Source organism: Physcomitrium patens, chromosome 24 (assembly GCF_059467195.1).
Source record: "Physcomitrium patens ecotype Gransden chromosome 24, ASM5946719v1, whole genome shotgun sequence".
NCBI classification, from domain to species: domain Eukaryota; kingdom Viridiplantae; phylum Streptophyta; class Bryopsida; order Funariales; family Funariaceae; genus Physcomitrium; species Physcomitrium patens.
This window is the reverse complement of record NC_143433.1, coordinates 11,121,877-11,143,533: the sequence shown is the minus strand read 5'-3', so window position 1 is coordinate 11,143,533 and position 21,657 is coordinate 11,121,877. Positions and strand designations below refer to the sequence as shown.

General features: G+C 40.4%; 3 protein-coding genes and 1 long non-coding RNA gene across 10 annotated transcripts; 2 read left to right on the top strand and 2 right to left on the bottom strand.

The window, feature by feature from the left end:
• Positions 1-1,011: 1,011 nt before the first annotated feature.
• On the top strand, positions 1,012-4,821 carry LOC141044872 (serine racemase-like). Of its 4 annotated transcripts, none has more exons than XM_073530831.2 (7): positions 1,012-1,165; positions 1,932-2,184; positions 2,577-2,663; positions 3,176-3,406; positions 3,727-3,800; positions 4,073-4,259; positions 4,504-4,821. In XM_073530831.2, the coding sequence occupies exons 1-7, from the start codon at positions 1,018-1,020 to the stop codon at positions 4,748-4,750; spliced, it is 1,227 nt and encodes a 408-aa protein (XP_073386932.1). In that variant the 5' UTR covers positions 1,012-1,017; the 3' UTR covers positions 4,751-4,821. The 4 variants fall into 4 exon arrangements, with proteins under 4 accessions (XP_073386932.1, XP_073386933.1, XP_073386934.1 ...); XM_073530832.2 differs by having other exon boundaries at positions 1,125-1,264; XM_073530833.2 differs by lacking the exon at positions 1,012-1,165 and adding an exon at positions 1,271-1,486.
• LOC141044873 (uncharacterized) lies at positions 4,766-6,367 on the bottom strand. Of its 2 annotated transcripts, none has more exons than XR_016500741.1 (3): positions 6,327-6,367; positions 5,938-6,205; positions 4,766-5,172 (listed from the first exon to the last, which is right to left on the bottom strand). It is a non-coding gene; the product is annotated as an uncharacterized LOC141044873 (long non-coding RNA). The 2 variants fall into 2 exon arrangements; XR_012216615.2 differs by having other exon boundaries at positions 5,938-6,218; positions 6,327-6,343.
• A 7,571-nt stretch (positions 6,368-13,938) lies between these two features.
• Positions 13,939-18,081, top strand: LOC141044902 (uncharacterized). The gene is made up of 2 exons (XM_073531075.2): positions 13,939-14,805; positions 15,215-18,081. Exon 2 carries the CDS (start codon positions 15,599-15,601, stop codon positions 17,753-17,755), a length of 2,157 nt encoding a protein of 718 aa, XP_073387176.1. The 5' UTR covers positions 13,939-14,805; positions 15,215-15,598; the 3' UTR covers positions 17,756-18,081.
• Positions 18,082-18,736: 655 nt separating this feature from the next.
• Positions 18,737-21,185, bottom strand: LOC112276304 (uncharacterized). Of its 3 annotated transcripts, none has more exons than XM_090246921.1 (4): positions 20,781-21,158; positions 20,119-20,469; positions 19,276-19,862; positions 18,737-18,951 (listed from the first exon to the last, which is right to left on the bottom strand). In XM_090246921.1, exons 2-3 carry the CDS (start codon positions 20,441-20,443, stop codon positions 19,306-19,308), a joined length of 882 nt encoding a protein of 293 aa, XP_090103047.1. In that variant the 5' UTR covers positions 20,444-20,469; positions 20,781-21,158; the 3' UTR covers positions 18,737-18,951; positions 19,276-19,305. The 3 variants fall into 3 exon arrangements, with proteins under 3 accessions (XP_090103047.1, XP_024363223.1, XP_024363224.1); XM_024507455.3 differs by having other exon boundaries at positions 20,119-20,494; positions 20,781-20,907; XM_024507456.2 differs by having other exon boundaries at positions 18,737-19,862; positions 20,781-21,185.
• Positions 21,186-21,657: the final 472 nt, after the last annotated feature.

Here is a 21,657-nt window from a genome sequence, read left to right as displayed (position 1 = left end):
CGGGAAGTGCGAGAGCCCTTCTGTGCTTCTCCCTGTGGACGTATATTCCATTTCCAATTCCACTATTGCTGAGACATCTCGCTTCCATGAGCGATGGAGGACGAGGAGGATCCTTCCCGATTCCCCTGGAATCGCTGAATTGAGTCTGAATCATGGGTGAGTGCATAGTAGTAGTCCTTCGTGAGGAGTTTTACAATTCCAAGGCCCACTCCAGCTCTTTTAAATTGCAAGAAATCTGTGACAACTGGGCATTGCCACTGCAGTTCCTTGGTTTTTCGAGGGTTTGTCTCACCCGAAATGCGGCGCCAAAGCACGTATCTGTGAGATGACGGGAGATTTGCTGCTTGCCCACTCATGTTCAGCCATACGTGACATATCGCTCAAGATATGTTCATCGTACACACATGCACGCATTATCAGTGCTGTACACTTTTTTCGGCGCAGCAATGGTGTGATAGCAGCAAAGGCAAAGCTGACTAACGCTCCCATATACTCCCCCCCCCACCCCCAAATCCTTCCTTGTGGTGAGATTCAAGGATGCAACATTGATGTGGTGGTAGAATTTTAACTAGCGAAATGTACACTTGCCCTAAAGTGGTGGGTTCACGACTTTAAAGCGTCAAATCCAGAGAGTCAGACGTCCAAATCCAGCTGGGAACTTCCGAGTCCCCAGCGATTGTATACTTAATGAATGCATTTGTGTTGAGTAAACTGAGCGATAAGAATTGTAAACTTCTGCACATGGCAGAAGATCTCCTCCAGTTTTCCCATCGTAGTTGAATCCACCCAGTCTTCCTGCTTTGGCTTTCGGATCACAACACTCACGGGTGGAAATGAACCTACATTTTTCCGTTCAGGTGAAATGCTATTAGTTTCACGTAACTGTGTAGAGAAATAACTTTAGATCCTTGCCAGGGATTGCGAGCTCTGTTTTAGCAGGGCCAGTTGTCAACTAATTTTCTAACGAAATAATCAGAGAGGTTCGTTGCTCATCAAAAAGTCATTCATCTGACCCTGATGCCAACGACGACGACGACGATGACGATAACACTAGCGACGAAGCCTGACCTGAACTTGGAGGAACTCGTGCAAGTGTGCACAATTCATTGCTCCAATGCTAGCTTTGGACGCGGGAGCCTATTTCTCATCTTCGGAATTTGTCAAGGTTGGTGTGGTTTCCGGGATTGCGCCTGTGACGGGGCTTCACTCGTTCTTCATCGTCCGAGCTCGAATTATGGTTCACAGAATTAGGAATCGTCCATTTGTATGATTCTCTTTTGTCTGGCCTCTTGTGTGATGTCTGATTTGTACGACTGGTCTTGTTAAGAATTATTGGCGGTGAGAGTGGTCGGGAGTTGGCCTCATTGCGCAATCCTTTGTGTAGGTCAGAGACTGCAGGGTTCAGAGCTCGCGGTTTATGCGACTCTTTCCTGTTTTGGTCGACGACATTGCAATTTTAAGAGACTTCCTTTTGTTGAGCTTTGCGGTATGAGTTGACAAGGTTTTGGTTCTGTGTAAGCTGTTCTTTGCTCGATTGAGATCGGCGGTCATATCCTCTGCCTCTTTTCTGATATCTGAATATGGATAATTCAGAGGAATTTGCGATCCTTCGTCGTCGCAACACACTCTGACATCCTCATTGAAGGGCCCTTGATATATTGGTGCTTGGTTTCTATTTCTTAAAATCCCGTGGAGCATCCTTGCTGTTACGGCACCTTTTGGTGTTGCTGCGAAAGTGCTCTGTGCTCTTTTCCCTCGTCAAGAGTCACCTCTTTCTTTGCTTGTAGCAATTAATAGGCTCGACCTGGAATACCCCCCCCCCCCCCCCCCCCCCCCCCGCTCTGTCCTCGACGATCTTAAAGTTTAGTTTTTAAGCTTCATGCCATGGCAATATCCAGTACTCACATATACCTTGCAATTTTTTGTTGCAGGCATGGATGTGCAGGAGAATGTCCCGCACTCAAACGCTTTGAGCCAACTCGAAAGCTCAACCGACAATTTGAAAGCGATGGATCAAAATGGCACGTCTGCGAGCAAGCCATATGCGGCCGACTTGGGATCCATCGTGGAAGCTCGTAAGCGTATTGCGCCTCATATTCATATTACGCCAGTTGTAACCTCCTCATCGCTGGATGCACTTGCTGGGTGCAAGCTATTCTTTAAATGCGAGCTTCTGCAGAAAGGGTATGACTTCAGTGTTTGATGAATACATGTCATGTTCATGTCCAGAGTTAAGGTTTCAAGACTTTCTGTTTTTTTCTCAAGCAATTGAGCAGAAAATTACTGCGAGATCGTCCATGAATATTGCAAAATTCATCTTGCTAATCATCACAGGAGAAACTACTGTAGCTTGAAAATGGAGTGTTTACTCGATGGATCTTACCGATGTTGTAGCTCAGGAAGGTCGCTTGCACTGAAATTGGACACCAACTCCGGCAGTTTCTCAGTTCTGATGTATTATGAATTTGTTTGCATGGATGGTAGTGGCTCAATGTATATGAAGGTCTTCATCGCTAGAAAAAGATTTGCATCATATCGTTTGTGAAGAGAAACTCAGGAGGCTGTGGAATCTACAGAGGTGCTTTTAAGTTCAGAGGAGCATGTAATGCCGTTCTTTCACTTTCTGATGACGATGCACGAAAAGGAGTTCTTACCCACAGCAGGTCAGATTACTCAAATTTTGAATTTTAAATTACTCAATTTGATGCATTCTATTGAAGTTAAGTTATTATATTTGTGTTTACTCGTTGAAGGATGTAATTCATTCAAGAACGGCTTACAGTGTTGCAGCCAACACTTCTTTTATGGCTTCTGTGCTTAGTAAGACTGTACCTTCAAACCTGGTGCTTTCGCTCCACATAACTTGTAGGTGAAGCCTTCCTCTGCAGACATAGTTGAGCTTTGAGGTGAATAGTTCGAATGTGATACTAAAGGAAACAAGCGCACGGTGCTGAAAAGAAGCCCAGATTTGATCGTTTTTGTTAATGCCCAAGATCTTAATCGCCAGTATAAAGTCTGATAAGAGCAACCATGACCCTACCCTACTCGTGCTTTAGCCTCAGTTCAAGCAACCGATTGAAGCCTTCATCACTAGGCAACAACAGACAAGTTTTAGTCTACTCTGGCTTGTTTAATTATATTATTGAACCTGAACTGCATTCCACTGGATATGAAGTGGCAATCATGCAGCTGCAGTGGCGTTGGCAGCACGAATGAGGGGGATTCCTGCCCACATAATTGTTCCCAACAATGCACCCACTTGTAAGTTGAATAATGTGAAGCGCTATGGAGGTCTCATCACTATATGTGAGCCAACACTCCAGTCGAGGGAGTACACAGCTGCCTGTGTGCAACAAGATACTGGTGCTACATTGATTCATCCGTTCAATGATCCTCGAATCATCAGGTGCTGTTTCAATCTCATCCTGGAATGGTCGGTCCTGTTTTTTAAGGCAATACTAGAAAACTTTTAACACTAAACTATGGAATAGACTTGGGAATGTGCCAACACTTCTTTTAACATCTCGTCCACGGGAACCTGCATGCCTGTGTGCGTGTGTGCGTGTGCTGGCTTATTGAGTTGCACTCGGATTTTCGTCTGCTGAGAAGTAACATGTTTCTGCACTTGACCATATTCTGCTACCTGATATTTAGACATCGATAGATGGCCTGAAATATTATTAATTGTATGCATTCTCTCTGATGGTATATTGCATGTACCAATAGTGGGCAAGGCACGGTGGCTCTGGAGTTTTTAGAGCAAGTTCCAGATCTGGACGCCATTGTCGTTCCCATCAGTGGTGAGTATACCCGGTGTTAGATGTAATCAGACTCTTGTTATGGTATCAAGAAGAAGCCCACGCCCACCAACTAAATGATAGCAAAGCCATTCATGCTTACAAGTTTATTTTGTCTAGCCATGATTAAGAAACAAAGCTAAAAATAAAAATAAAAAAATAAAAAAAAATCCTGAGTTTATCTGCTGTGAGATGTCGATCTCAAATTTGCTTTCATCTATGACGCTGCACAGCATCTTTTCACTAATGAAGTTTTAATTCACACCAATTGACAGGAGGTGGTCTCATATCTGGAATTGCACTGGCTGCCAAGGCTCTCAAGCCTAGTATCAAGATCATTGCAGCCGAACCGTCAGGAGCAGATGATGCTGCTCAATCAAAGATTGCAGGATATGTAATTCCCATGTTGCATCCCAATACCATTGCTGATGGATTACGAGCTTCGTTGGGGGATCTGACGTGGTAAACTTGGCTTTCCTTTTCCTTTGTCCTCTCAAGTCCTGTCAGCATTTCCTTGAAGCAACAAATACTGTGGCGTGTATCGCTAGCATGAGCAGTAGTCTAGCAGTCATCTTTGTACATATCTAGTGTGTTCTCAGGAGATAATCAGTCGTCCACTGTTGACAAATTGCAAATTCTCTGCTCTTGAATGTCTCTGCTGCTAATTACTAATTGCACCGAACCACCTGCCTCCTGGAACTTCCAGGCCCGTGCTTCGCGATCTTGTAAGCGAGGTCGTCACCGTTGATGATGATGAAATCATTTCTGCAACGAAGATGTGTTATGAGGTCCTGAAGTTGGCAGTAGAACCAAGTGGAGCCATTGGACTAGCGGCTATACTATCAAAAAAATCCAAGAATCTGGGGTCTGAAACAAAGAACATAGGCATAATTCTTTCAGGTGGAAATGTAGATTTGGAAGTCTTATGGGCAGCTTGGAAGTATAATTCTTAAAATACATGCCAGAGCTTTGTTGTTTACAACTTAAACACTTTCATTAAGAAAGCCTCTCGACTTGTCCCCTTGATGGTAGTGAAAGGTAAACTGATGTTGCCTGATGGATGGCAGCATTTGATACTTTTTAAGAGTTCTGTTGCCATAACCTTACGTAATCTGCGTGTTTTACAGTCGAGACAAGGTGAACAACACCGATGTCAACGGACATCACAAGCAAGCTGAGAACATCTACTTTTCCAAGGTCGTATAGCAAAATGCCAGCCGTAAGTCCATCGTGCACAGCTTGCTTTCACACATTATCCTCGCCTGATGTGAGGAAGCTAATTACCTCCTTGAGTACAACTACAATGTCTAAAGCACCTGGATAATTCCGCAGTGCTTGACTGCAATTCCATCCATCATCCGGTTCAATAGAAAACCTGCAAGTATTCCAAGTAATCAGTCTTACTCATAAAGATTCCAACTAAATTGTATCATTAGTATGATCAAATTTCAACTCAAGTCTTCTTTGGTTAAGAGTGGATCGAGCCAGGTCAGACTCGGTCAAGTGCTCTCTGCGCTTATGTTCTGAGCTGGTTCAGAAACGAAGGAGCTCTCTAAAATTACATCATTTGATGGTCTTATTGCACAAACCGAACCTCAGAGCAAAAAAGCTTACTTCAAAAACCCCAAGAACAAGGAAAAAAGTTGAATTTGTAGGACTTCACAGTGATGCAACAGATAGTTTAACATAGCGACGAATATAATTCAGATCTGAGGTTTCGCTTCCCTTCTACAGAGGGAGCCCTCAAAAGCTTGGAAGAACACATTTTCAAAACAAAAACTAACTCCTCCGTTTCAACTAAAATTAAAAAGACAAGATCGAAATCATGTACTAGAAAATATTAGCGGCAACGTACAGTAGGTATCCAAGCAAACAAAATTCTCGCTAACTTCCCAGCTATTTCTACTCACAGTCATGACTCGGAGTAAAAACATTACGAAATGTCAAACTATTCAAACCTATGAACAGAAAAAGCTCGACTGCTCAATAAAATAACATTCTAATGCAAGGCGAACACTCAGAATCAAGGATAGACAAGACATAATGTGTCACGCATTGACTTGCATACGAAAGAGATGAAAGAGACAAAATCATATGACTAAAAATTCAAACACACATTCATCAAGAGAAATGTTCAAACCTGCCAGGGGTGAAGAAGTAGGCCAGGATCAAAGTCGACATCAAGACGATCGCGACCATGTTGCTCCTCGCATTAGCAGAAGATTGGAAGTTCGACCAAATTCCTCGTAGCTGCCGGTGCGGAACCTCCGACCTCATCCCACTTGTTCACGTCCCCAAACTCACCACAATCATCACTAACTCCGTCATCTACAATGCAACAACTGCCTCCTTCTCGTTGTTGAGCTCCATCGCTGCCCCTGCAACAAAGCTTCGCGCTCCAGCACCGCCTGCACAAGTCCACTAAGGTCTCTTTCTAAGCAGGAAGTAATCAACTACCGTGAAATCGATCTCAACAATAAATTCTACATAGTCTAAAATTGAAAATATCAATCAATTCGCTTCACAAACCTTCGAGCTCGAAATCCTAATTCAATCTGCGATATGGCGATGAAGCAATTCCTGTTTTACTGCACTGTGCCAGAACCGGTGATAGGGCCACGGCGATGGGAGTCCATTCGATGCAAGCAGTATCTATGACCAATACAACGGTTATAGGTTCGTATCTCCCATGTTCCGATGTATGCGTGGGAACACGTTCCCGACAAAGTAAAGGGAGTCGTCTCCCGGGAACGGATGGGTACGAAGTACTCTTCGTCCCCGATCCTGTTCCCACCCTCTTAGTTCGTATGTGTAAAAATCTGGTTTGATTTGGTGAAGAAAAATGTATACGGTTGTATTGTATGACCACTGCCAAAATAAAGCCTTTGGAATTTAATTTTTATTGATATATGTGATAATTTTTTTTATTATTATTATTCTTGATGAGATGGTTTTTAATAGCATGTACAATTTTCGTCGAATGATGTGTTAGTCAACATGAGCATTTACTATCCAGAAGGGTGTAAAATGTTGAGGGTTTTTTATATTTTTTCTTAACATGTAATGTGGATATTCTAAAATATCAGTTATTATGATGTAAATAATTCATTTTTTGCTTCATACGTGAAATTTTTAATAATAAGTATTTTTTTAAAAACATCTTTTTTCACTTTATAATAATTATATGCTAATTCTACATAGCCTCAAATTGAAAATAATGTACTTGACCAATTTTTTTTTTAGAAAATTAGATAAATATAAACCTAAAAAACAAAAAAACAAAAAAACTTCCGATTGGTCAAGGAATCATATATGCTTTAAGTGGAGTTCTTATAGAGTTGTTTTAAGATCTCTCATGCATTTTCTTGTACAATTTGCACGCATTGAGGAAAAAAAAAAAAAAAAAAAAAAAAAAAAAACCCTAGATAGAGATGTTTTTGAACAAGTTTATTTTTAAATGCTCACAATGTAACTAACATCTTTAATATAAAAGTAAACATTAGCTTCACTTCTATGTTGAAACCACCATGTAAACATTATAAACATACATGTATATATATATATATATATATATCATTTTTCTTATAATATTATACATTTTTGCAATAAATTTAGATTCTTAACCAATTTGTTTCTTAATATTGAATAATACCTGTAAATTCTAAAAATTCTAAATGATAGATTTTAGGTTGAAATTTTCATGCAAGAAATACAGTTAAATGGCAGAGTACTTATTACCAAATCAATCATTGTGGAGTGATTTTATTTTAACAAATAACTCATAATTTTTACAATAGATTGGATTATCAATTTCAAAATTAAATGTTAAATGCATATAAATGATCTCATATATTTTTTTTCAAGAATGCAAAACCGTTATCAATGGATGAAGAATATATGAAATTGATTAAAATTATTCTACTTATAAAAATAATTTTAATTCATGCATAGAAAACATGTGATTAATTTGGATCAAAATCTCTGAGTGATTTAGGAGGGGTCTGATAATATTGTTAGAACCTGGAAATCTGGATGAATGTTCCGGTTGACACAAGCACATGCACGAGAAAACCCATATATCATTCATCCATTTATTTCGTATTGAGTTCAGTGGTACCTTTCTGAGGCATGAAAATGTACAGTCCCAAGGATGGTTTTGCCTGATTTAATCATCCACATAAAAGGTCCATGAATGAACAAATATGGATGAAGGTTATCCACAATGACTACGAGGGCAAACTAATCATCCATTTTCCATCTATTTGGGTACGATTCATATATGTGATCATTTCCATGTGGAAAATGAATTTGGGTTATAGTAGTTTTTCTATTTTCAATAATGTATGGATATAAGAATATTGTTAGTGTAGAAAGTCTATACATTGTATGTTTTGAGTTTTAAAAAATAAAATAAAATAAAATAAACAACGTGAATTCTAGATTGTGTCTAAATCCAAACATAGGAAGAAATGTATGTTACTTATTACAATTGTGTTTATACTTTGAGGTTGAAGTTCATTAATATAAATATAAATATATATAGTTATATTTTTATTTACTTATTTTTCATTGATATTTTCTCTGTAATTCATTCTTAATTATTCAATTCAGCAATAAAAACTATAATTGCAATAAGCAAGATGGGACAGGTACTTCATATCTGATGAATTGAAAACAGCCTAAGAAAATCTTTGTTAACAACGAATTTATTAAATATATACATGGTATTTGAAGAGAAACAGAACATGAAATAACTTTTAACTTTTTGTGTGTTCTAAGCTCAGATATGAGTTCTACTTCTAAAAAATAAAAATGAGTACTTAAAGCTACAAAACATGTCAATAATCGTCATAAAACATAGTATTACACTAGAGCAATTTTTAAAAGTGGTAACATCTTAACCATTTACACAAAATCAGTACTGCTTAGTCATTTTGAATCTTTCTTACTTTCACCACAATGTCACAGTTTTGTTACTCCTCAGTGACAGAAATACAAATGTATTCATTAGTTTGAATCAACTTTTCTATCAAAACTTTCGTACTGTAACACATTTTTTCTTGTAATGTAAGTAAATTTTTAAACTTTGTAAAATTAGAATAAAATGTCTTACAAAGTTCATGTGAGAAAACTTTATTTATCAACATGGTTCATTTTGATCTTAAAAGTTATAATTTACCATTACTTGATTTTCTTGGTGGTCAACATATTTTTAGTTATTTATTTATTTTCTATTTATGTTTTTATGTTTTTCTTACTCTTTTACATTGTTGAAGCCTTTATCTCATTATTGTAATTCAGATCTTTTTTCTATTCTTAATTTAAAGCTTATATGCAAATGGTTAGTTCTTGTACTTATACTATCAAGAATTATATCAGTACTCCTTAAAAAATAATCGTTTCATTATTGATAAAGTATATTACATTCCCAATAATGAATTTTTATACATATACAAGGCAATGTAAATGATTTTAGAAATTTACAAATTATGCTCATGAAAGACTATACTATAATTATAATATATTTTTAATATTAACCCATTATGATACATTGTTATTTTTTTTCTGACTGAAACTTATAGTCATCTTTTTACCAAAGTCTATAGTTGTGAAAGTAATGACATTTTTTTTTATTTTAATATTGTATAATATTTGAGGTTCCCATTCAATGATATTATGTTTATATTTGCATGTACATGCTATGTACACACAAATGACTCCTACATCTTGAAGCAAGAACATGAACATTGCAAAACCTAGCTAAGAACAAATCAGCAAACACACAAAATTGAAATTCGTAATGCATTCATACACACTGTGACCCATCTCCAACACAAAAATTGTTTGTATGATTAGGAATGAGTTTTCTTTCTACTTTTCCTTTTCCCAATATTTTAAAGTTTATTTGTTTTCCTTCATTCATGTGGACTTGGCTAATCCATCCACACATGTGTGCATGGCATTGTGGTGTCAGCTGACAGAGTGGATGAATGAAAGTCAGAATCGAAGCAGGAGGTCGAAATACTTTCATCCTCTTAAATTCTTTAATTTGTTAGTAATGGGGATGGGAGGAAGGAGCAATTTTCTATTATGAATAAGTTATGAGATCACATGGCCAATCAGGTCAATGATGGCCTTGCAATAAAGCCTACCCATCAGTTTTATTTGCAAGTAAGTGACTGTAATATAATTTTTATTTTGACAGTAAGGATGGGTCATGCCTGACCTAACCTAGCCCTACTCACCAATTGATGAAAGTTGGCATATATTGAATCGCTCTCTTCGGTTATAACAGAGGAAATGGGAGTCCAATGCAATTAGGGTTCTTGTATAATACTTGTTACAAGTTATGAATAACAGACCATGGCAAAGTTCTTTTTACTCATAGTATCATGAAACAAGAGAGAAAGGACATTGAAACTATTCAGCAAAAGTTGGATTGTTGATTTGAAGGTGGATATATGAGATGGTTACAGAATGATATTTTGGTACTTGATTTTGGAACCTAAAGTTCTAAAAACTTTTCAAATACATGAAATTGGATCTACTTTCATTGGATTAAGCATTTCAAGATGTTAATATTAATATTAGGTTAATATTAATATTTATATTAATAATGGGTTAATATTAATATTTATATTAATAATGGGTTAATATTAAAAATATAAATTTCATTTGGTTCTGCTCTATTTATTCCACATTCATAAAATGTTTGTGTCTTTTTTCCTGTTTTTTTATATTCTTTCTGCATTGTTACACTTTTTTGGATGCATGACAAGTCACTCCATTACATCAAAAGTTTTGATCAACATTGGAATTTTATTCTTTGGATTTTTTTCAACTTTTATTTGAAAAATAAATAAATATATATATATATATATCTGACATAAAACTATTTTTTCAAAAAATGGTAATACAAGCAATATTATTGTATTCTAAATGCACCCTCCTACCATTTCTTTCTGTTTGATTTACTTTCTTGTGAAGTGATTTCAATTTATATATATTTTTAGAATTCTAAGTCACAGAAATCACAACTTTAAAAACCAAAATCACTAGTAGTCTCATCCTGTACATGTTTTATGAGCAATACCCTATCTTCATACAACTTCATGTTTACATATGGCCAACACAATCCTGATATTGATATTGATATACATACATACATACATGGTTGAATACTCCAATGTAGGAGTTCTATTGCATGGGAATGCTAACAGAGGTTGTCACAAAGACATCTGTCTGACCCAACTCCCTCTCTACAAACTTTGCAGTAATGGGAATATGTTCCCTTTAGGGGCTCAACAGGAGTGACTGAGACAGAGACCCCAAAACATTCAACAAACCATACATCCCACTCAGCCACACACAAAAAGGCAAAGAACATGGGATCTAGTCCACATTCTGCTTCTTCTTCTTCTTCTTCTTCTTCCACTCTTTGTCTCCAATACTTAATTCACTGAATGGAACAGAAAACGAAAGTGCAAAATCCCCACAGATACATCCATTGATTCCCTTTGACAAGTTCCTCCCTCCCCACACAACCTTTTGTCATTCATTCCTTCATTCAGACATACACACATAGACATGCCCATTAATATGATGGTTATTGTTATTATTATTATTTGTAGCAAGGGGAGGGGGAGTTGGAAGTAGCATTTGGAAGCAAGGGGGAGGGGGAATATAGTTTTCATGACTGCCAGCCCAGCCTTTCCCAGGAGGCCATTAAGCACAGAATTGAAGTGAAGGTAGAGTGTGTCAAGTCATACAGCCCCAGGTACATGTCCTTGGGAAAGGATCATCAATTGGGCAGCAGAAGAAGTAAAGGACCCATGAAAGAAGAAATACAAGAAGAAAGAAAAAGAGAGATCGTGACACAGCCCTGTTTTTCTTTCTATCTATTTCTTTCCCTTTCCATCCCAAGCCCTGGATTTGCCCATTAGTTGGCTCTGCTGTAATCGAATGGGCTTCCGACACTTGTCAGCGCCGGGGACGGCCTTGGGATGTGCTTGTCGAGCTTCCAAACCCCGCCCCCTACGACCAAGTTTTATCCCATACCCGTGAGATGAATGAGCCCCCCTCTGCCTCCATGAATGGATGGATGAATCAGCGGATGTTTGAGTCCATGGTTTGGATCCTTGGTTGCTGAAGCCTCTCCGTTCGGCAGTGCCTCCAAGGGATGCCACGTGGCTGGTACACTCGTAAAAGTAAAAGTAGCTGGAACCACAATATTGGGATGGTGCAGGATAAGCTAGTATTAACTAATTTTAACTTGAGGGATTATTTGCATTTTATTTCTGAATGAGTCCCCGAAAAATGTTTTGGGGTAAGTTATGGCTGAATTGGTTGTATGATTATTTTAATGCGCAAAGTGTGTAATGCATGTCCACATTACAAAATGAAATAAGAAAAAGATATTATGTTGCATTTGAATTCTTTTTCTAATTATGGTTTTACTAAATATAGAATATGAAAGTCATGAATTATTAATCTCTTGCTAGTGCATATCCAATGTGAAAAAAAAATCATACAATATGTGAAGTCTTACACCTTAGGTTTAGTATACAAAACATAACATTTGTTGTTGTATCTTTGCTTTGGGTTTTCAAACAAAAAGATAGATGTATAGATAAATAATTTGACATTGTCATTTGGGTTTGTATTTTAGTTTTTAGAAATTTACTTTCACAATCATCTTTCAACTTTCTAAGGTTCATTCAAAAATTAAATTTTACTACAGTTTCATTTTATTTTATTTAAATGGGGTTCATTTATCTTAAGTATTTTGTATTTATCTTTAAAAAAATTTATGCAGGTGTTGGTTCAAAATCATTATCAAGCTCTGGCTATAAAATACACTTATCCTGAAATAACACTATGTGCATTTGTCAACCATGTTATTTTCCAATGTAAAAGCATTGGATTTTTTTGTGTAATTAAGTAATTGTATTCTGATTGATTAAATGTGAACAAGTTGATCCTGTCAAGTCATGATTTGATAGAATTTTGGCAACATTAAGCACATTCATGAGTAGAACAGAGTACTTTGAATTGACTAAAAACTCATGATTAAAAACTAATAGAATGACATAACATGAAACTAATGCACTGGTCAGAGAAACACACAATGGAATTTTTCAAAGGTGAACTGAAAAACTATGCATATTGATAAACATTAGCCAAAACTCATGGATCCATTGTTGTAGGTGTAGCATCATTCCAATTTCTCTCGCACATACACATACACATGCACACACAATCAATCTAAAGTCATTATCCCCACACCCACTCTAAACATGCATCAACTTGTAGCTGTAAACAACTACAAACTTACCTGCAAATTCTAGCACAAAACATAAACACATAGGACAAAAAGAAGAAGTTGCTAAACAACAACACAGACCACAAAATGGCTAGAAGAATATGGAACATGAACTTTTATGACAAGAGGGATGGTGCAGTGTGCAATAGGCTTGGAAAGGGCCATCAATAGAGTGGGATGCTCACACACAAACATAGAGGAAGGCATGTAAAGCAGGGCAGGGATGTGTTTTTGTTTTTTTTACTTTATTTTATTTTGTTTTTGTTTTTGTTTTTGTCTCAAGGGAGAAATGGAAAGGAAAAGCTGCAGAGCTTCCCATCAGTGGGTGTGTGTGTGTGAGAGGTTATCTCTACCATGCCATGCTTCCTCCTCCACTTTGTTGCTGCTGCTGCCCCTGTACTCACATGGCATAGTATACGTAAATCGAGATCGTAAAAGCTCGGCATACAAATACCCTTGGATGTTTTGCAGACTGCGTGCGCAGACAGTACTGCATTTGGGAGAGGAGAGGGCCAGGGTGAGGCTACTTGCTCTGCCAGACATCCGCAGTAGCCAGCCTGGTGAACAGAGACGACGCAGAGGAGATGCGCAGATAGATAGATTGATGGACAGATTGATAGCTTCGCAAGGTCCGCTTCCACGCCTTGCACTACTGATTTTTTTCTTTATTTAAAAATTTTAACATTTTTTTTTTTCTCCCCCAGTGTTGTGTTTGACGAGGATGCGTACTGGAGAGAGAGAGAGAGAGCGAGAGAGAGAGAGTGAGCGAGGGAGAGAGAAGGTGTGTGCTGTTCGCGCGGAGACGACAGACCTCTCGTTTATTCTCCCCTGTTGCGCGATGGTGCGTGTGGAAGGATCTTTTTTCATTAGCGAGGGGTTGCGCTACCAGCTGAAAGTGAGGCGATGAGATTCTGTCGAGTAGCGGTGTGCTGAAGGGAGTGCGAGACTTGGAGCTAGTGGTTGTGTATTAGCGCAGCTGCGTTGACGTGGATAGGCCGTAGGACGGAAGCGTATAGAAGGAATGCGAGGAATTTCAGATGCAGCGTGGTATGCGATGACAATGTTGTGAGTTGGGGGATGTGTGGCAATAAGTCTCTGACTCGAAGGTGAAAGAGCGGAGGGATTGATATATGACCAATAGCTTATTTATCAGGTAGACCCTTCGCAGATCCAGGTTGAAAGGGCTAGTGGTAAAGAAATACCTATTCTGTTTCTTTGCAGGGAGCATAGCGAGTAGAGCTTGTGAAGTGTTCCTGTTTAGCACTTCTATCCTCGAGGATGATTTTGTAGAAGGAAACGTATGCCCTTTAAGCCCTTCCAGTTTCTGCACTCCTGCGCACTCCGTTGAACTGGACTGTTTTTCACTTTATATTTTATTCTACTCCTCTCCCGATATTCGGAGCGTCGCCATAGATCGAGCTCGAAGTTGTACTCGGTAGCTAGCACTCACCTTTTCTTATGGTCAAATTACGTTGTCACACGAGAGAGTACTACCTCCAGGGTCGACCCCGAAATGTTGCACAAACTGTCGTTTCAGCTTTCAGCGAAGGAAATTTTAAACATGAAAGAAGTGAAAGATTTGTTCTCTTCTTTCAGATCTGTGTTAACATCAGTATGATTACATTGATGCCCTCGACCGTGAGGTTCGAAACAGGTGCTTTTCAGAATGAAGCTCCAGTGTATAAGGTATGCCGTTACCTTCACGTTTCATTCAGTTTAGACTTTACTCTCTCCCATTTTCCAATCTCGACGCAGAGTACTCGATAGTGAGACAATCTTTTTCGATGTCTCTCTCTGTTTGATACACATCTCTCTTTTTTCGTCGCCTGATCACAGTGGCAGAGGTGAGGACACTCTGTTGCAAATTTACGTCCTCCGAGCTCTCTAGCTGTTTAGAGTGTGTACAACGTGCGGACGTCCATGACCACGCCGTTTTCGGTTCCAGAGCGAATAAGTACCTATTCTGCTGAACAGTTGGTGTATCTGTAGAGTAGCCGTATCTGGCAATCTAGACAGTCCTTGCATAACTTTCTCTGATTCTGAATTGTCTTCTGGAAATGCATCATTCTGGCTTAAGAGGTTCTCATCGTGTCAGGAAAACCTCAACCGTTCTGATTCTAGAGATCCTGGATCAACAAAATAGACCATCAAGGTGATTATCTAGCACGTCCCATTTCGCTGTTATTTTTGCTCGAACTCCTCGCCGTATCAATGGCTCGGTTACTCTTGCAGTAAAAAAATTCCGCCTTCAACTCTGCAGACACTCAGGATGAGAATCTGACACGGTTTTGTTTGAGTCGCTATATCGGTGGTGAATACCAGACAGAATTTATTCTCTTTCATTAAGTCCTTCGTGGTTGTCTGACTTGAGTAAATGAGGCCACAGTAATTGATGAGGAAGAAGAGACAGAACAGGATGCAGGAGATACATGAGGGCCATGAACAAATGAGCGTACACAGGTATTAGCGGTCTGGTACCATGAGGAAAAAGACGACGTGGGCGGCTTCGGTGGTGAGAAAACAGTTTCAAACTTGCTGCCAGCATGAGACACTTTCACTCGAGACTCATGACAGAGATGATATCTCTGAAAGCTTTGAGCTTCCACCGGAAATTCGCACCTCCTTTCCCGTGAAGGATACAACTTTCCCGTCTCTCTACAGACGTAAATCTTTCAATGTTTCTCATGTGAAAAACCTTTTGAAAACCCCGGAGCCACAAACTCCCCACCGAAAATCGGTCGAATCCGCTCTTCCTCTCTGTGCAGGTTCAACATTCAAGCCAAGACGGCTGCAGTATGTCAAGAGCTCACTGTACCTTGTCCCAGCCTCTGCAGGGGCCACGCCAGCGCCCATGCCATTGCCACTTCCATTACCTCCTCGCATTGAAGCTCCCAAGGCCGAAGTACTACACAAGTCTGGGCCGCTTCCGACGATGAGACAGTCGTCGAAGGGGGAAACAGCTGGAAATAATCCTAATTCTCCGGTGAAGATGAAGAAGTATCTGTCGGGGCCACTTCCAAGCCTGCAACGAAAGCCTCTGAGTCGCTCACCATCCCCTCCTGCTGCTAGGAGGAGTCTTATTTCAGGGCCTTTGCACAGTGGTGGAAAAGCCAAGCAACTAGTTGGAGGTCTATCTCCAACAAACCGGTTCACTAAAGTGAAATCCTCCGCCCAAACTTTGTTTCCGGCTGTTGCGACCAGCAAACTTCCGGGGATGGTGACGCAAGGAACTCTGAAAAAGGCCGCACAGCTGGCGAAGGTTACCCCTGTTCTTGACAGGAAGGGATCACGTGGATCCCGCACTTCAAGGGTAGATTGTAATCTTTGTTCTTCCATTCCAACGGAGGTAATTTCTAGAACGGCCTCAGCAAAGACTCCGTCATCTCCAGATTTGAGGGGAAATGGTTTACAAATTGCAAAGCCGGCTTTCAGAAGTGTTAGTATACCAAAAGGTAGGAGCTGCAGTGAGAGGGAGAAAGTCTTTGCAGCTGTAAAGATCCAAGCTGCAATTCGAGGTTACGTAGCCCGCAAAAGATATGCTCTTGAGTTAGCCCGGGCTAACAACCTGAGCGGGGAGTTAACAGAAGAGGAGCTTGAAAAAGCACCATCCGTTAGCACGCGGCTGTCCAGAACGAGGCCGCAGAAGCGCCAAACAGCTAATAGAGCAAGAGCCGGGATGGAATTAGTGAGCAAGAGCTGGAATGGAAGCCTTCGCACGGCTCAGGATTGTCAAGCAATTTTGAGAAGCAAGCAAGAGGCGGCCCTAAAGCGCGAGAGAGCAATGGAATATGCTATGTCGCGGCAGAATTGGAAAACAGGTTCAAGATCTCAAAAAGCTCAAACATGGATCGTTGATAACACGTTTCCTGACAAGCCAGGGTGGGTGTGGAACTGGTTGGAGCGAGCTGCAAGAATGGGAGCGCACAATTCTCCAAACAGGATATTTGACAACGATTTCGATAAAGATGAACCTGTAAGTGAGAGTCTTTCCGTAAAGAGCACGGTGGGGATATGCACAACCGACCTTGGGAGTGCAGATATGGATCTCCGATGCCCAATGACTTATCCATGGCCGCTTTCACTGCGCCAACAGCATGCTGCAGGTCTGCTGCAACCAAAACCATCTCATGCAAGACCTTCCCCACGGAAAAGAGGGGATGGGAGTAGAGCTCTAGGAACTCCGCTCCAAAGAGATTCACAGCACAAGACTCAGTTTCAGCATGCAAAGAAACGAGAAGATTTGTCCACCACGGTAGACAGTTGTGTTACGAGCCAGATGAGTGATGAATTGTCCATGAACAAGCCTGGGTTTGGCGTCCGGAAGCTCAAATTCGCTGATGACGAAAGTGAAAGGCAGCGTAACGATCAAGAGAGCGTGGGGAGTTGTGCTGGACCCTCACCTCCAGTATATCGCTTGTCTTCCCCATTTGCAGGCCCGAAACCAATGTTGCAGAGCGGTTTACAGCTTAGGAAGTCAAATCCTGCTTCTTTAAAAGAAACCATTAAGGTGAAACCTCACGCTTACGGAAATTCGCAAGGTCATCAGGTGCAGGAGCAAGATTCTGTTGCACTCTCCGAAAGCGATTCTGAAGGGACGACGGGCGCATCCGTTCATCGGCCTTTTTGGCGATCTTAGAGAGATTATCTCTTAGCCCTGCCATGGCTAAAAACTTAGCTCCATGCTCGGAATGTTTTGAAGTCAATTCGATCATTGCAAACACTGCAGGCATGCATTCCCGGGTCCATTGTTATTTTTTTTCTCCTTTTAAAAAAATTGAAGCCCTGAATGCTGAGGTTAGATGGCTTGCAACCCTTGTGTATGTTGCTAGCACTAAGTGAGGGTGAAGGGTACCTTGCAACCCGGCCAAACCCAGCGTCATGTTACAATCTTCGATTGAAAAGCGCCCCTGTACTTTAGCTCATGAGAACGATTATTCAGTCTTCCCCTGTTTGTATCCACAAGCCAGTGCCCTTAGATTCATCTGGTTGCCATTTTTCGATCTTTAGCAATCTTCATGCTAATGTACTCCTGTGGATTGTGAAACAGCATCACGGTTTGGTACTCGCTGCATCTGAGTAAGTGTGAGAATCCGTTTCTAGATTGGTTGGTGCGTTTCCTTAACTTAGTCTCACATAGGCAACAATCTCAATTTCCCAATTATGAATAGGCCGTTTTTGTCAACCTACCGTCTTTAGCGACGGTATCTGTTGACTTGTCCTGTTAACAACTGCCATGTCCTAAGACGTGCACCCAATGACGCACACTAGCGTGTCAGAACGTGCTTCTATACTTCGCATGCCCTACCCCCTTGCCAAAGTAAAGCAAACAGGACATCACTCTTTCTGGACAACCCTCTCAGCGTTCAAATTGGAGGGATGCCTTCGCACAAACCATAAACAAATTCCAAGCTGAAAGTGGAGAGAAGCATGCCAGACCAATTGGCTAGATAAGCACAGTTCAATGGTCATTCAACAGTTTTTATATGCGAACTGGGGAAACTAGGACTGCATAATCAAATGGTGCTCTAATTTTTCCACTACTCCTAAACAAACCAGACTTTCAATCCAGGTACCAAGTTGAATACCATCATCTCCAAGTTTGTTTGACATGGTCGGATAAGCAATTCTTCTCAATTAACTCTGCAATTGTACAATATGCTCTCAGGCTGAGGTGTGACCTACTATTCAACTGAGAGGTTCACCTCCATGTGATTAGGCTTCACTAAACCAGCGTAAACAGATTTCGTTTCCATAACGTCCGCTCAGTATGTAAACTGTTGGCTAAACACGAACAAGCCGCCTTCGTGGCTGTCCTCTTTGGCAAAGAAACGACTGAAAAGGTATCACGAAAAATGAGCCAAGCTCAGGATTCAAAAACAAATGTAGTACAATTACATACATGTTACACAGCTGTAGATCGATTTTCTAACCCAAAAGATAGACGTGACCTTAAATAGCTTACAACGTCTGCAAACGTTGATCACTGTCTTGGAAGGTGATTCCACAATCCTCACACATAAAACAGAACCCTTGACCCTGAAAAGTTCAACCAGAGGATAGCAAAACAGTGGGCTACAAGCAAGAATCCTCGTAGTGAGCTTCAAACAGCAATATACTATTGAATCAAATCTGAGTGACGGAGTACATGTACCATACCTTGCACCGCTTCTACAGTCGTTAAAACACTCACGAGCTAAGCTTGTCCATCACAAACCTCTGAAGCTTCTGCAGCCACTCTGATGCAATACAGATGGGGCCTTTAGAGGTTGGATACTCCTTCTCGATGTGAGGGGAGGGACTTCGTAGAGCTGGATGCACAAGGCCTCCCACCCAACCCTCCTTAGGAATCGTCCCTATCATATCTTCATGTGGAGCTCCATGAAAGCTCCAATGTGCCATCCTCTCCCACGAGTCGTCTCTACGCTCATACTGCATCAATTCTCGGCCTAGGAACGTTGTTCTGGCTAATCTGAGCTCCTCTTCTTTCAAACCAGCAGTTTCTGGATTGCTAGGAGACGAGGCTTGGGTAGGGAGCTTGTCGTGGCGGGTCACTCTGGGTCGCCGGAGAGGCCTGCCGTTGAAGCGCCGGTCAATTGGAGTACCCGGAATTGCGATTCTCATGTTGGAGTAAACTGGAACGCAAGTTTCGCGAGCGTACGTGAAGCAGCGTTCGTGAGATGACAACAGACAGCTTCGCATCTCTCTCCTCTCGCATTCTTCCCTTTTGGATGGGTCATCGCTCCCTGCGTTGATTGAACAATCGTTCTTTTTAGTACAGATTGCATAGAAAGCAGACGACGACTCACTAGAGAAAAAATAACTAGAGACTCCAACTCTTTCTCCTTTAATCTATCCCAGACCCTAAAACCCTAAACCTTTGGCCACCAGATGAACACATATTCATTCATTTTCGGGACAAAATTCAATGCGACTTGTCTTACTTTAGCAAATGATAACATAACATGATAACAGCTGAGAACGAATGCATGAAGTAGGAACCTGAGCCCAAGAAGGGAAGATAAGCCTTCCACCAGGGTTGTCTGCACGCCTTAGCAGCGCTTATGGAACAGCCCACTTTCGCTCCTGCTTCACATTGAGTCACAACATTCTCCTTGCAGGTTCGCCATGACTGGCGCCACGTCTCGTCATTCCGGAATGCAAGCACATAGGGTCCCTTGGAAGGATCCTCCTCTTGCCCAGCAGGTACTGGGATCCTTGCCAAGGGTATGAGAGGATCGAAAGCCACAACTGTTACATACGGTGAAAGATTGACTTGACTTGATCGGTATGCCTCCTTTCCTGGCAGGTCCGAATTGGGATTCATCTTTAAACTTCGACGCTTGTCCTCGCCTAGCAGCATAAAAAGATAAATGATCTTCTTTTCAAATAACAAATCCAGCTCTGTGTATGTTACTATAGGGGTAATCAGAAGGTTGGGAGAAAGTAGAGAAAATACATCCAATAACTGCCGTCTCGCGTATTGAGACCGACCAAATTCTATTGAAAAACTTGCAATTTGTCACATATTGAGAAAACCAACATTGTGCAGAGACTGAAACATACGGTACCAAACCCTATACATGCTGCTCTAGGATAAACCCAGTTACATGTGTTCAATCCAAATTTCAAAATCCTTGGACCAAGTGACCTCTGTAACTCACCATAACCCTAAATTTGCTAGAATCGCAATAGCCTTGCGCAATTCAGCACCATCGTTCTCCAATCATCCATTAGAGCAAACTGCAGGGAAGGTTGTTTGGTACCCAGTAACCAATGCCTCGAAATTCTCTCAATCGACAGTCAACAGCCCACCTACGCTTCCAACTCAAGCCTGAAAACATCACACCAAGTCCCAGGAAAAACCCACACAAGGCTCCACTCCAACGAACTTGAGAAGTCTGTGCACAGGGGATTTATCCTCGCTGCTACGAACTTCGTAGCAATTCTATCGAGAATTGTATCTGCTGCTGCTGCTGAATCGCTGCTGGGTTGACTTGAGGAAAGCTGGGAATTCGTCAGCTCCTGAAAAGCCGAGGAACATTTCTGAATCACACAGAAAGAGGGTCTCTAGCCAGTCTGTGATGTTTCCCGCAATTGACATCGACGTCTTGGAAACTCCGCCTTTTTTTTTTTTTTTTTTTTTTTTTTTTTCTTACCTCCTAGTTTCGTAGATATCGTTGGTAGAAATCCTCCTTTAAAACTTAAAATTACAAAAAAAATGAAAAAAAAAAAATCACTTGATGTTAAAAGGATGAATCAAGTGATTTTAAAGGAGGGTTCCTACCAACGATATCTACGAAACCAGGAGGAAAAAAAAAAGAAAAAGAAAAAAAAAGAGAAAAATAATGGTAATTTTATTTTGTTGTTGTTGTTGTTGTTGTTTTTTTTCTCTTTCTTGTTTATTTTTTTTATCATGTACACTCATTTTACTATGACAATTTGATGTTTCATGTGAAATAAAATTCAGCTTTAAGAATTTGATTTTGATGATTTTGTACCACCATGTAAGAGATTGAACTTTAGATTTTTAAAAATGTA

Excerpts from the sequence above, each read along its gene's own strand:
- LOC141044872 (XM_073530831.2), top strand. The coding sequence starts at position 1,018 with ATGCCAACGACGACGACGACGATGACGATAACACTAGCGACGAAGCCT. Across the intron at positions 2,185-2,576 it reads TGCGAGCTTCTGCAGAAAGG|AGGTGCTTTTAAGTTCAGAG; the intron begins GTATGACTTCAG and ends TGGAATCTACAG. Across the intron at positions 3,407-3,726 it reads AATGATCCTCGAATCATCAG|TGGGCAAGGCACGGTGGCTC; the intron begins GTGCTGTTTCAA and ends ATGTACCAATAG.
- LOC141044902 (XM_073531075.2), top strand. The coding sequence starts at position 15,599 with ATGAGGAAAAAGACGACGTGGGCGGCTTCGGTGGTGAGAAAACAGTTT.
- LOC112276304 (XM_024507455.3), bottom strand. Across the intron at positions 19,863-20,118 it reads TCTTCCCTTCTTGGGCTCAG|GGAGCGATGACCCATCCAAA; the intron begins GTTCCTACTTCA and ends CAATCAACGCAG.